Source organism: Salminus brasiliensis, chromosome 1, assembly GCF_030463535.1.
Source record: "Salminus brasiliensis chromosome 1, fSalBra1.hap2, whole genome shotgun sequence".
In the NCBI taxonomy this organism is placed as follows: Eukaryota; Metazoa; Chordata; class Actinopteri; order Characiformes; family Bryconidae; genus Salminus; species Salminus brasiliensis.
This window is the reverse complement of record NC_132878.1, coordinates 14608525-14621449: the sequence shown is the minus strand read 5'-3', so window position 1 is coordinate 14621449 and position 12925 is coordinate 14608525. Positions and strand designations below refer to the sequence as shown.

Sequence of the window (12925 nt, the reverse complement as noted above, 5' to 3'; positions counted from 1 at the left end):
GCACTTATGGCATTAAAAATATATATTAGAACTGAACTGAATTCTGGTTTTGTATACATGTGGATCACATAAAAATAGTTGCATCTATGGCTCATTAGAGGCTTTGTAAAGTATATACACAAAATGCATGTTTTTAAATATAATGAACTTGTCAGGTGTAAAAGTAATTTTATGCCTTATCTGTAAATTAACAGCAAGCCGCCACCATGAGTACGGACGCAGAGATGGCCGTTTACGGCAAAGCTGCCATCTACCTCCGAAAGCCTGAGAAGGAGAGAATTGAGGCTCAAAGCAAGCCCTTCGATGCAAAGACTGCTTGCTATGTAGCTGATACAAAAGAGCTGTACCTGAAGGCTACAATCAAGAACAGAGACGGTGCCAAAGTCACTGTTGAACTGCTCGACACCAAGGAGGTTAGAGTTATTGCAGAAATATACATTTGTATACATACTGTGTCATCATTTCTGTCTAACCATGAACTAACCATACCTTATCTTATTCACTAACAGGAGAGAACAGTTAAGGAGGACGATGTCTGCCCCATGAATCCCCCCAAATTCGACAAGATTGAGGACATGGCCATGATGACCCATCTCAATGAAGCCTCTGTGCTCTATAACCTCAAAGAGCGTTATGCAGCATGGATGATCTACGTAAGTAATAAATAACACAGCTTCACTGGTCAATGGCAAAACAGATGACTCCTATATATGACTGTGATTCAAAGAGTTGCATAAATCATGTAGCGCCAATTTCTTAGAACTGTAATTTTGTAGCTTAATAACAACGATCTGTACATATCTGCTTCAGACCTACTCTGGACTGTTCTGCGCTACTGTGAACCCCTACAAGTGGCTCCCAGTGTATGATGCAGAAGTGGTGGCTGCCTACAGAGGCAAAAAGCGCATGGAGGCCCCACCCCACATCTTCTCTGTCTCTGACAATGCCTATCAGTTCATGCTCACTGGTAAGATATAAATCATACAGAGAAGAAAAAAACCTTTGAGACAAAAAATATATGCATACAGAAAATGTGACTATATTTACTATATATTTACAATACTATATTTTGATCTAACAGACAGAGAGAACCAGTCAGTCCTGATTACGTAAGTATACACAAAAGACATTTTCAAACTGCTGCATCTCCTTCTGTTACACAGTTTTAAAGACTAATTTTCGTTTTGTCTAAACCAGCGGAGAATCTGGTGCTGGAAAGACTGTGAACACCAAGCGTGTCATCCAGTACTTTGCCACAGTTGCAGTACAAGGTGACAAGAAGAAGGAGCAAGCTTCCGGCAAAATGCAGGTAAAATATACATCTATAACTAAAAACACTTCCCTGTAAGATCACCAAACTTTAAAACACTCATTAAAAGAATACATTTTTGTGTGCTGCAGGGATCTCTTGAGGATCAGATCATTGCTGCTAACCCTTTGCTTGAGGCCTATGGTAATGCCAAGACTGTGAGAAATGACAACTCCTCTCGTTTTGTAAGTAATTCACTTCAAAGCGTTTCAGCTTAACAAAATTATTGAGGAGTTTAGTGATGTTTCCACTCTACAACTTTATTCTCACCGTTTCTTATTTTTGTTCTAAAAAGGGTAAATTCATCAGAATCCACTTTGGCACAAGTGGCAAACTGGCCAGTGCTGATATTGAGACCTGTAAGTTACTCATTGTTACATTAAAAGTGTAATTCTACGGGTCAGTCTGTTGATAATTAGTGGATAACATTCCTGAATTGTCTGAACAGATCTGCTGGAGAAGTCTAGAGTAACATTCCAGCTTCCAGATGAGAGAGGCTACCACATCTTCTACCAGATGATGACCAACCATAAGCCTGAGTTGATTGGTAGGACACTATCCAGAAACTGCATTTCTTACCTTTCTCTGACCCAAAATATACCAAAATATCTGTGAACCAGTTTAAAATAAAGTCTCTGTGTTGCAGAAATGACACTCATCACCACCAACCCCTATGACTTCCCCATGTGCAGTCAGGGTCAGATCACAGTGGCAAGCATTGATGACAAGGAAGAGCTGGTTGCCACAGATGTAAGATGCTGTTGAAACCAAAGCAATGACAGATTATTAATTTGATCTTTTTATTCATGACATTTTTAAAATGATGATTTTTATTGTTCAGACTGCTATTGACATTCTGGGCTTCACTGCTGAGGAGAAGATGGGCATCTACAAATTTACTGGAGCTGTCCTCCATCATGGTAACATGAAGTTCAAGCAAAAGCAGCGTGAGGAGCAGGCTGAGCCTGACGGCACAGAGGGTGAGACTCTTACTCAGAGGTTCTGTGTTTTTGTTCAAACTGCAAATTTGCTCTGGTTAAAAATGGATCATAGTGACTGATGGTGCATATTTTTGCTGTTTCTAACAGAGGCTGACAAAATTGCCTATCTTCTGGGCTTGAACTCAGCTGAAATGCTAAAGGCTTTGTGCTACCCAAGAGTGAAGGTCGGAAATGAGTTTGTCACAAAGGGGCAGACCGTGCCACAGGTAATATTCATATTTACAATAAAATGTTTAAAAATAAAGGAAGTTTTTCTGGAAATACGATCAAATTTTTCATTTATTGTACTTGTAGGTGTACAATGCTGTCAGTGCCTTGTCCAAATCCATCTATGAGAGGATGTTCTTGTGGATGGTCATTCGTATCAACCAGATGTTGGACACAAAACAAGCCAGAAATTTCTTCATTGGTGTGCTGGACATTGCTGGATTTGAAATCTTTGATGTAAGTTTGTTCAATGATCACCAGCTACATTTGATCAGATCATGCTGAATATGGACTCTACTGACTTTATTTTATACACCTGTAGTTCAACAGCATGGAGCAGCTGTGTATCAACTTCACCAATGAGAAGCTGCAGCAGTTCTTCAACCACCACATGTTTGTCCTGGAGCAAGAAGAGTACAAAAAGGAGGGCATTGTCTGGGAGTTCATTGACTTCGGCATGGACTTGGCCGCTTGCATTGAGCTCATTGAGAAAGTGAGTTCATAATGTACATTCATATACACTACCTGATTTGCATTCCAGTCAATGTATTGCTTCATAAACCTGTTTATTTCTGAAAACAGCCCATGGGTATCTTCTCCATCCTTGAAGAGGAGTGCATGTTCCCCAAGGCTACAGACACCAGCTTCAAGAACAAGCTGTATGATCAGCATCTTGGAAAGTGCAATGCTTTCCAGAAGCCCAAGCCTGCCAAAGGCAAGGCTGAAGCCCACTTCTCCCTGGTTCACTATGCTGGTACTGTGGACTACAACATTGCTGGCTGGCTGGATAAGAACAAGGACCCACTGAACGAGTCTGTTGTGCAGCTGTACCAGAAATCCTCAGTGAAACTGCTGGCTACCCTCTACCCACCTGTTGTTGAAGGTAATTTCCTTTTCTTTAATAATATACTTACTGAAATCATTTAGTTGTCTTCTGAAAATTGTCCAAATTTCTAAATGAACTGTTTTATGCAGAGACTGGTGGCAAGAAGGGAGGCAAGAAGAAGGGTGGTTCCATGCAGACTGTGTCTTCACAGTTTAGGGTATGTTACATTTACAGGTCATTACATCAACACATTTCTTTTTAATATGAGAACGCCAATAATATGTTCACTCTGCAGGAGAACTTGGGCAAGCTGATGACCAACTTGAGGAGCACACATCCTCACTTTGTGCGTTGCCTGATTCCCAATGAGTCTAAGACTCCAGGTAAAGTACTGTACCTAAACTTACTTACTATTACTGTATTTCATGTAATGTTGATTAACGTTTACTGTTGTTGTATTTGTCAGGTCTCATGGAGAACTTCCTGGTTATCCACCAGCTGAGATGTAACGGTGTGCTGGAAGGTATCAGAATCTGCAGAAAGGGATTCCCCAGCAGAATCCTTTACGGTGACTTCAAACAAAGGTAGAGAGAAACGTGAAGAAATGTAAGGCTGTAGTTTTCGATTTGTATCAAGCAGTGCTTAAACCTTTGTTTTTTCACAGATACAAAGTGCTGAATGCCAGTGTCATCCCCGAGGGCCAGTTTATTGACAATAAGAAAGCCTGTGAAAAACTTCTAGGGTCCATTGATATTGACCATGACCAGTACAGATTTGGACACACTAAGGTGATTATTTACCACCGGAGGTTAAGATGTCAATAAAAAAAATTAATACCCAATGTGATACAAGTAGTAAATTGCTCTCCTTTCATTCAGGTGTTCTTCAAAGCTGGTCTGCTTGGTACTCTTGAAGAGATGCGAGATGAGAAACTGGCTAATCTGGTCACAATGACTCAGGCTCTTTGCCGTGGATACCTCATGAGAAGGGAGTTTGTCAAGATGATGGAGAGGAGGTATTTACAAAGACATCTCTGGTCTGGAACAATGACAAAGACTTATTATAAAACTTGCATAAACAAAATAGTAACTGAGCAAAAGTTAAAAGAAAACAGTTTAAGAGAACAAATGGTGTTACAGTGTGGTCAGCAAAAGTAGAGTTTTTGGAAAATAAACTATTTTATTCCTCCAGGGAATCCATTTATACCCTTCAGTACAACATTCGCTCATTCATGAATGTCAAACACTGGCCATGGATGAAGGTGTACTACAAAATCAAGCCTCTGCTGAAGAGTGCTGAGACCGAGAAGGAACTGGCCACCATGAAAGAGGACTTTGCAAAATGCAAGGAAGATCTGGCCAAAGCTGAGGCCAAAAAGAAGGAGCTTGAGGAGAAAATGGTGTCACTGCTGCAAGAGAAGAATGATCTGCAGCTTCAAGTGGCATCTGTCAGTATTACCTCAATACCAATATAATCCAAACCCAAATTTTATAAAGTACTTTAGATATTTATATGAAGTTTGTTTAATGAATTCTTTTCCAGGAATCTGAGAATCTTTCAGATGCTGAGGAGAGATGTGAGGGTCTGATTAAGAGCAAAATCCAGCTTGAGGCTAAACTCAAAGAGACCACTGAGAGACTGGAGGATGAAGAAGAAATCAACGCTGAGCTGACTGCTAAGAAGAGGAAACTGGAGGATGAGTGCTCAGAGCTGAAGAAGGACATTGATGACTTGGAGCTTACCTTGGCTAAAGTGGAGAAGGAGAAACACGCCACTGAAAACAAGGTCAGAACTACAAGAGAGCAAAGAAATGCATTCAAATCGAATTTAACAATAACTGGTTTCCTAATAATATGTCAAATGTGGAATCAAAAATGTAGGTCAAGAACCTCACTGAGGAGATGGCAGCTCAAGATGAGAGCATTGGTAAACTCACAAAGGAGAAGAAAGCCCTCCAAGAGGCACACCAGCAAACTCTTGATGATCTTCAGGCAGAGGAGGACAAAGTCAACACTCTGACCAAGTCCAAGACTAAGCTTGAGCAACAAGTGGATGATGTGAGTTACATGACATGAACATGCAACTGGACTTCACATAAGATAATTCTGCTTACCTCTAAACAAGCATTGTGTTTTTACAGCTGGAGGGTTCTCTGGAGCAAGAGAAGAAGCTCCGTATGGACCTGGAGAGAGCCAAGAGAAAGCTTGAGGGTGACCTGAAACTGTCTCAGGAATCCATCATGGACCTGGAGAATGACAAGCAGCAGTCTGATGAGAAGCTGAAGAAGTAATTTTAAACATAAAAACAACAGAAACAAACAAATAACACAAAATTAGATTTCTTATTATTATAATGTTTTCTATGCCTGATATGACACAGATTCTGTTTAATTTCTTCAGGAAAGACTTTGAAATAAGCCAGCTTCTTAGCAAGATTGAAGATGAGCAGTCTCTGGGTACTCAGCTTCAGAAGAAGATCAAGGAACTTCAGGTAGTTATATATTTCTGTTATAATGAGGCAGTTTTGGAACAAATGTAGCTTTTTATAATTTAAACATGATACTTAAACATGTTTTTCTTTTACTAATAGGCTCGTATTGAGGAGCTGGAGGAAGAGATTGAGGCTGAGCGTGCAGCTCGTGCCAAGGTTGAGAAACAGAGAGCTGATCTGTCCAGGGAACTTGAGGAGATCAGCGAGAGGCTTGAGGAGGCTGGAGGAGCAACTGCTGCTCAGATTGAGATGAACAAGAAGCGCGAAGCTGAGTTCCAGAAGCTGCGTCGTGATCTGGAAGAGTCCACTCTGCAGCATGAGGCAACTGCCGCTGCCCTCCGCAAGAAGCAGGCCGACAGCGTGGCTGAGCTTGGAGAACAAATCGACAACCTCCAGCGTGTCAAGCAGAAGCTTGAGAAAGAAAAGAGTGAATACAAAATGGAGATTGATGATCTCTCCAGCAACATGGAGGCTGTTGCTAAGGCCAAGGTCTCTTTTACATAAAAAATGCTAAATTAATACAAACAACATTTTAAATACATATTGATGACATAACATTAAAAAACTAACCACTTTTTAATTCACAGTCAAATCTTGAAAAGATGTGCAGAACCCTTGAGGATCAACTGAGTGAAATCAAGACCAAAAATGATGAGAATTTGCGCCAAATCAATGACCTCAGTGCTCAGAAGGCTAGGCTCCAGACTGAGAATGGTAAATGAGATTTACCACAATTCAATTGCACACATTCAGTGACTTACCCTTTCTTGTAAAACATTTATTGGCTGATAAATATAAAGATGAATGAAAAATTCATTTTAGTCATGTTCAATGATGTGCAGGTGAGTTTGGACGCCAGCTAGAAGAAAAAGAGTCTCTGGTGTCTCAGCTGACCAGAGGCAAACAGGCTTTCACTCAGCAAATCGATGAGCTGAAGAGACAGATTGAGGAGGAGGTTAAGGTAAGCAAAAGGGTTCCTTATGAAATAGATGATGAATCAGATGATCTGAAATGAATGAATGGCACAAAAAAACATTGTCCTTTCTACATCACAGGCAAAGAATGCCCTGGCCCACGGACTGCAGTCTGCTCGTCATGACTGTGACCTTCTCAGGGAGCAGTTTGAGGAGGAGCAGGAAGCAAAGGCTGAGCTTCAACGCTCAATGTCCAAGGCCAACAGTGAGGTTGCCCAGTGGAGGTCTAAATATGAAACTGATGCCATCCAGCGCACTGAGGAGCTTGAAGAGTCAAAGTAGGAACAAAAGGCTAACTTATTATATTGTTTATGCATACAGATGTTCATCATTTACAGAAAATATTGACACCTCTAAAACAAACATTAAAATACATTATGAAATCTAATTTTAATAGGAAGAAGCTTGCACAGCGTCTGCAGGAGGCTGAGGAACAAATTGAGGCTGTGAATTCCAAGTGTGCCTCTCTAGAGAAGACTAAGCAGAGACTCCAGGGTGAGGTGGAGGACCTCATGATTGATGTTGAGAGAGCCAATGCCTTGGCTGCCAACCTTGACAAGAAACAGAGGAACTTTGACAAGGTAAACTGTCTGAATAATTCAGTGACGAATAATCTATTTATGCAGAATCATTGTTCTGGTCTTTGCACATTATGCTTTGTGAATTAAGGATTGTGTCTCTACAAACAGGTGTTGGCAGAATGGAAGCAGAAGTATGAGGAGGGTCAGGCAGAGCTGGAGGGAGCCCAGAAGGAGGCTCGTGCTCTCAGCACTGAGCTCTTCAAGATGAAGAACTCTTATGAGGAAGCTCTTGACCAACTGGAGACCCTCAAGAGAGAGAACAAGAATCTGCAACGTATGTTAGAACAGAAATATTTTTTTCAATGCAGTTTTATCTACTAATATTGTTGTTCTGCTCAGATGAAAACATTTTATTAAAAATATTATTAGCCAAATAACAATATTTGTTCATTTCATTACAGAGGAGATCTCAGACCTGACTGAACAGATTGGTGAGACTGGAAAGAGCATTCATGAGTTGGAGAAGGCCAAGAAGACAGTAGAGACTGAGAAGGCAGAAATTCAGACTGCCCTGGAAGAGGCTGAGGTAGATTCATACACTAAATGAAAACAGTAAACTGCTGTAATTTGTGTTAATGTGTTTGTGCTCATCTAAGTTTGTTTGAAACCAGGATACTCAACTGAAGAAAATTGAACTTACCTAACACTCTTACAGGGCACTCTGGAGCATGAGGAGTCCAAGATTCTTCGTGTCCAGCTTGAGCTCAACCAGGTCAAGGGTGAGATTGACAGGAAGCTTGCAGAGAAGGATGAGGAGATTGAGCAGATCAAGAGGAACAGCCAGAGAGTGATTGAATCCATGCAGAGCACTCTGGACTCTGAGGTCAGGAGCAGGAATGATGCTTTGAGAATAAAGAAGAAGATGGAAGGAGATCTCAATGAGATGGAAATTCAGCTGAGCCACGCCAATCGCCAAGCTTCCGAGGCCCAGAAACAGCTGAGGAATGTGCAGGGACAACTGAAGGTATTAGCCTTTAAAATACAAAAACATTTTTTTTTTTAGCAGTGACATTAGCGATAATAGATTAACATGATTTATCACTTACCCAAGAAAAGGCGATTGTCATTGGACATTTATTTGGTTTTCTAAATACACAAACCTAAGCTGCTCTGCCAGGTTAGCTTAGAGTGTGTCTATGTGTTCGGAAATTCAGATTCAGACTGTATTGTATACTGGTACTGCGTTGTTAGCAATTGTCCCAGTGGGTCAAAAGTGATGCCTTATCAATTTGTTTGTGCAAAACAAATACACTGAGCAAAACAAAATTGCAGTGTTATTGTAGCAGCTCCCACTGTAAATTAAAGAAGCACACATTATATACCTTACATGTAAATTACATCTACTAGTTTGTGAATATAACACGGGGTAATTTGTATACTTCCACAGTGAAGGTGGTTACCAGTAAAATGCTGATAATTCTTATGATCTTTAGGATGCCCAACTGCACCTTGATGATGCTTTGAGGGGACAAGAAGACATGAAGGAGCAGGTGGCCATGGTGGAGCGCAGGAACACTCTGATGTTGGCTGAAATTGAGGAGCTCAGAGCTGCCCTGGAGCAGACAGAGAGAGGTCGTAAGGTGGCTGAGCAAGAGCTGGTGGATGCTAGTGAGCGTGTTGGACTGCTTCACTCTCAGGTATTTTAACTGTCCTGTTACACTATTGAGAAATGAACACCTGCTTGGGAAAATTACTAATGATTTACATAATTTCTTCCAGAACACAAGTCTGGTGAACTCGAAGAAGAAGCTTGAGGCTGACCTTGTTCAAATCCAAAGTGAGGTTGACGACACTGTGCAGGAAGCAAGAAATGCAGAGGATAAGGCCAAGAAAGCCATCACTGATGTGAGTGCTTTTCGTCATTTAGTTAATGGTCTTGTTTTATGCTTTACTCCAAATTCTGATCACATTTTGTTTGACTGGTCAGGCTGCCATGATGGCAGAGGAGCTCAAAAAGGAGCAGGACACCAGTGCTCACCTTGAGAGGATGAAGAAAAACATGGAGGTCACAGTGAAGGACCTGCAGCACCGCCTGGATGAGGCTGAGAATCTGGCCATGAAGGGTGGAAAGAAACAACTCCAGAAACTGGAGTCCAGGGTTAGTCTTACCTGAATGCTAATATTTACTCAGTGCTCAGTTACAGTCTTTGAACACCAGGAATTTTATCAGTGATGTTTGTTTTATTAAATATAAACTGGTTTATAAACTTAGTTTTTATGTATGTATGAACTCATCCAGGTGCGCGAGCTGGAAGCTGAGGTAGAGGCTGAACAGAGACGTGGAGTTGATGCTGTTAAGGGTGTCCGCAAATACGAGAGAAGAGTGAAGGAACTCACTTACCAGGTATGTGTAATCTTCATGTCCATGTTAAATCATGAGGGTACTTTTCTCATTAAAAATATAAACTAATAGCTGTATGATCTGTAGACTGAGGAAGACAAGAAGAATCTCACCAGACTCCAGGATCTGGTTGACAAGCTGCAGCTGAAGGTCAAGGCTTACAAGAGACAAGCTGAGGAGGCTGTGAGTCACATTTCTTGAGGCACATTGGTACAGGAAATAATGTCTTTGCTAAAAAATAAAAATATCACAAAACTAAATTGCAAATGTGCAACAATTCTACATTTAGGAGGAACAAGCCAATGGCCACTTGTCTAAGCTCAGGAAGGTGCAGCATGATTTGGAGGAGGCTGAGGAGCGTGCTGACATTGCTGAGTCTCAAGTCAACAAACTCAGAGCCAAGAGCCGTGATAGTGGCAAGGTGATGTAGACAAAGACTTTTACTCACTAAGGCATACTCATAGCACATACTCAATGTCAACATGAGGGTTAACAAATACTTTCTCTCTTCCCTAGGCCAAAGAAGAGTAAATCTCTATGGCGAGATTCTGCTGTGGTTGTACAATATGACTGTACCAGAATAAGTTTGTCAAGTCCTGTTTAATAAAATTGTATATAACTGCATCAATCACTTGTGTTCAAGTTCTTGTATCAATCACTTGTGTTCATCCATAACACAAAGCATGTCAGATAGCAAATGAGATACAGTAAGGAAAAAAATTATAATAGAATTTATTTGCAAATAATAGTGGAAAATAAGTATTTGGTCACCTACAAACAAGCAAGATTTCTGGCTGTCACAGACCTGTAACTTCTTCTTTAAGAGGCTTCTCTGTCCTCCACCCATTACCTGTATTAATGGCACCTGTTTGAACTTGTTAACAGTATAAAAGACACCTGCCCACAACCTCAAACAGTCACACTCCAAACTCCACTATGGTGAAGACCAAAGAGCTGTCGAAGGACACCAGAAACAAAATTGTAGACCTGCACCAGGCTGAGAAGACTGAATCTGCAATAGGCAAGCAGCTTGGTGTGAAGAAATCTACTGTGGGAGCAATAATAAGCCCCAGTGGAACCATGACTTTTGTGGGAAGTGGTGGCTCAGCGGTTAGAGCGCCGGTATATCGATAACAGGGTTATGGGTTCGATTCCCGGGCTCGGCAAGCTGCCACTGTTGGGCCCTTGAGCAAGGCCCTTTACCCTCTCTGCTCCCTGGGCGCTGGAGTTGGCTGCCCACCGCTCTGGGTGTGTGTGTGTACTCACTGCCCCTAACACATGTGTGTGTGTGTGTGAGTGTGTGTTCACTACCAGATGGGTTAAATGCGGAGGACAAATTTCGCTGTACAGTGTACACTGAACCAGAACCAATGTTACAAAGGCTACCGTCAGTAACACGCTACGCCGCCAGGGACTCAGATCTTGCAGTGCCAGACGTGTTCCCCTACTTAAGCCAGTACATATCCGGGCGCGTCTGAAGTTTGCTAGAGAGCATTTGGATGTTCCGGAAGAGTATTGGGAGAATGTCTTATGGTCAGATGAAACCACTCGTTGTGTTTGGAGGAGAGTGAATGCTGAGTTGCATCCAAAGAACACCATACCAACTGTGAAGCATGAGGGTGGCAACATCATGCTTTGGGACTTTTTCTCTGCAAGGGACTGTACATGAAAGAATGAATGGGGCCATGTATTGTGAGATTTTGAGTGCAAACCTCCTTCCATCAGCAAGGGCATTGAAGATGAAATGTAGCTGGGTTTTTCAGCATGACAATGATCCCAAGCACACTGCCAGGGCAACAAAGGAGTGGCTTCGTAAGAAGCATTTTAAGGTCCTGGAGTGGCCTAGTCTCCAGATCTCAACCCCATAGAAAACCTTTGGAGGGAGTTGAAAGTCTGTGTTGCCCGCCGACAGCCTCAAAACATCACTGCTCTAGAGGAGATCTGCATGGAGGAATGGGCCAACATACCAGCAACGGTGTGTGCCAACCTTGTGAAGACTTATAGAAAACGCTTGACCTCTGTCATTGCCAACAAAGGATATATAACAAAGTATTGAGATGAACTTTTGTCACTGACCAAATACTTATTTATCACCATTACTTGCAAATAAATTCTTTACAAATCAGACAATGTGATTTTCAGAATTTTTTTTCTCATTTTGTGTCTCATAGTTGAGGTCTACCTATGATGTCAATTATAGGCCTCGCTCATCTTTTTTAAGTGGGAGATCTAGCACAATTGGTGACTGACTAAATACTTTTTTTCCCCACTGTATATCTTGGTTAATGTGACTTGGTTAGGTTGACTGGTTGAGCACTGTCCTGTTGAGTACATTTTGCACGTCTGTCTGCATGAACAGACCTTTATGCTGCTCTAAATGACTTGAAATAAACTCTGTTTTAAATTAGCTTCCATTCAAAGTTAAAAACATTGTAAAGTCACCATGTTGGAGATACATGTTTGTGGACATGGACAGTAATGAAATGCTCAGGAAGTTTGAAATGTTTGGACTGCATTTCCCATTAGTGTTTCACACCCACTGGCATAAACATTATGAAATATATGGCTGTAAATGTGGATTAAACCAAATTAATATAATCTCTGTTCAAGCCACAGTTCTTTAAATAAAGGTATGATTGGCCTGCTTTTCATCTGAAGGTGGCTCTTGGGGGTACATAAAGAACACAGTGATGGATACTGTGGGACTCACCAGTAATGACCCTCAAATAGAGTGGTATGCATTTTAATGTCTGAAGAGTAGAAACAGATTCATATCTATAGTTCACTTTAACATTATTCAAAATAAACAATATCCTTGCTTTAATCTCTTTCTTTGTGTGCACTGGGAGATACATATTTTTCAATACAGGAAACCAATGTTTTGCATCAGTGCTCAGTTACCACTCTTACCTCTTACATTTTACTTTTTTTACAAATTACTTTTTTTTTATTTTTACTAGCTATTTAGTTAGTTGACATTTCAGTAATGTGTTTAGTGTATATAGATTATATAGAACAAGTCTAATAATATAAATAATTTACACTGAACCCTGTTCAGTGATTTATATATAAAAAGAAGCCAATATGTTTAACGATGCACTGTCAGAGATTACCAGCCAACATTTTCCTACAGAATATACAGCAGTAAGGGTCTTCAGTAAAGAATCAAAAAACAGTGTGGCATATAGAATTTAAT

At 40.9% G+C, this 12925-nt stretch overlaps 1 protein-coding gene across 1 annotated transcript; it reads left to right on the top strand.

Moving 5' to 3' along the window:
* Positions 1 to 206: 206 nt before the first annotated feature.
* LOC140537924 (myosin heavy chain, fast skeletal muscle-like) lies at positions 207 to 10260 on the top strand. Its single transcript, XM_072660248.1, has 39 exons — positions 207 to 413; positions 510 to 653; positions 811 to 967; positions 1082 to 1109; positions 1198 to 1309; positions 1402 to 1494; positions 1605 to 1668; positions 1758 to 1856; positions 1956 to 2059; positions 2151 to 2289; positions 2398 to 2516; positions 2605 to 2754; positions 2840 to 3010; positions 3100 to 3400; positions 3493 to 3560; positions 3639 to 3726; positions 3810 to 3927; positions 4008 to 4131; positions 4222 to 4358; positions 4535 to 4790; positions 4886 to 5128; positions 5224 to 5400; positions 5484 to 5629; positions 5743 to 5833; positions 5933 to 6322; positions 6421 to 6547; positions 6676 to 6794; positions 6889 to 7085; positions 7205 to 7388; positions 7497 to 7662; positions 7790 to 7914; positions 8044 to 8352; positions 8822 to 9025; positions 9108 to 9233; positions 9316 to 9486; positions 9628 to 9732; positions 9817 to 9912; positions 10019 to 10150; positions 10246 to 10260. Exons 1-39 carry the CDS (start codon positions 207 to 209, stop codon positions 10258 to 10260), a joined length of 5802 nt encoding a protein of 1933 aa, XP_072516349.1.
* Positions 10261 to 12925: the final 2665 nt, after the last annotated feature.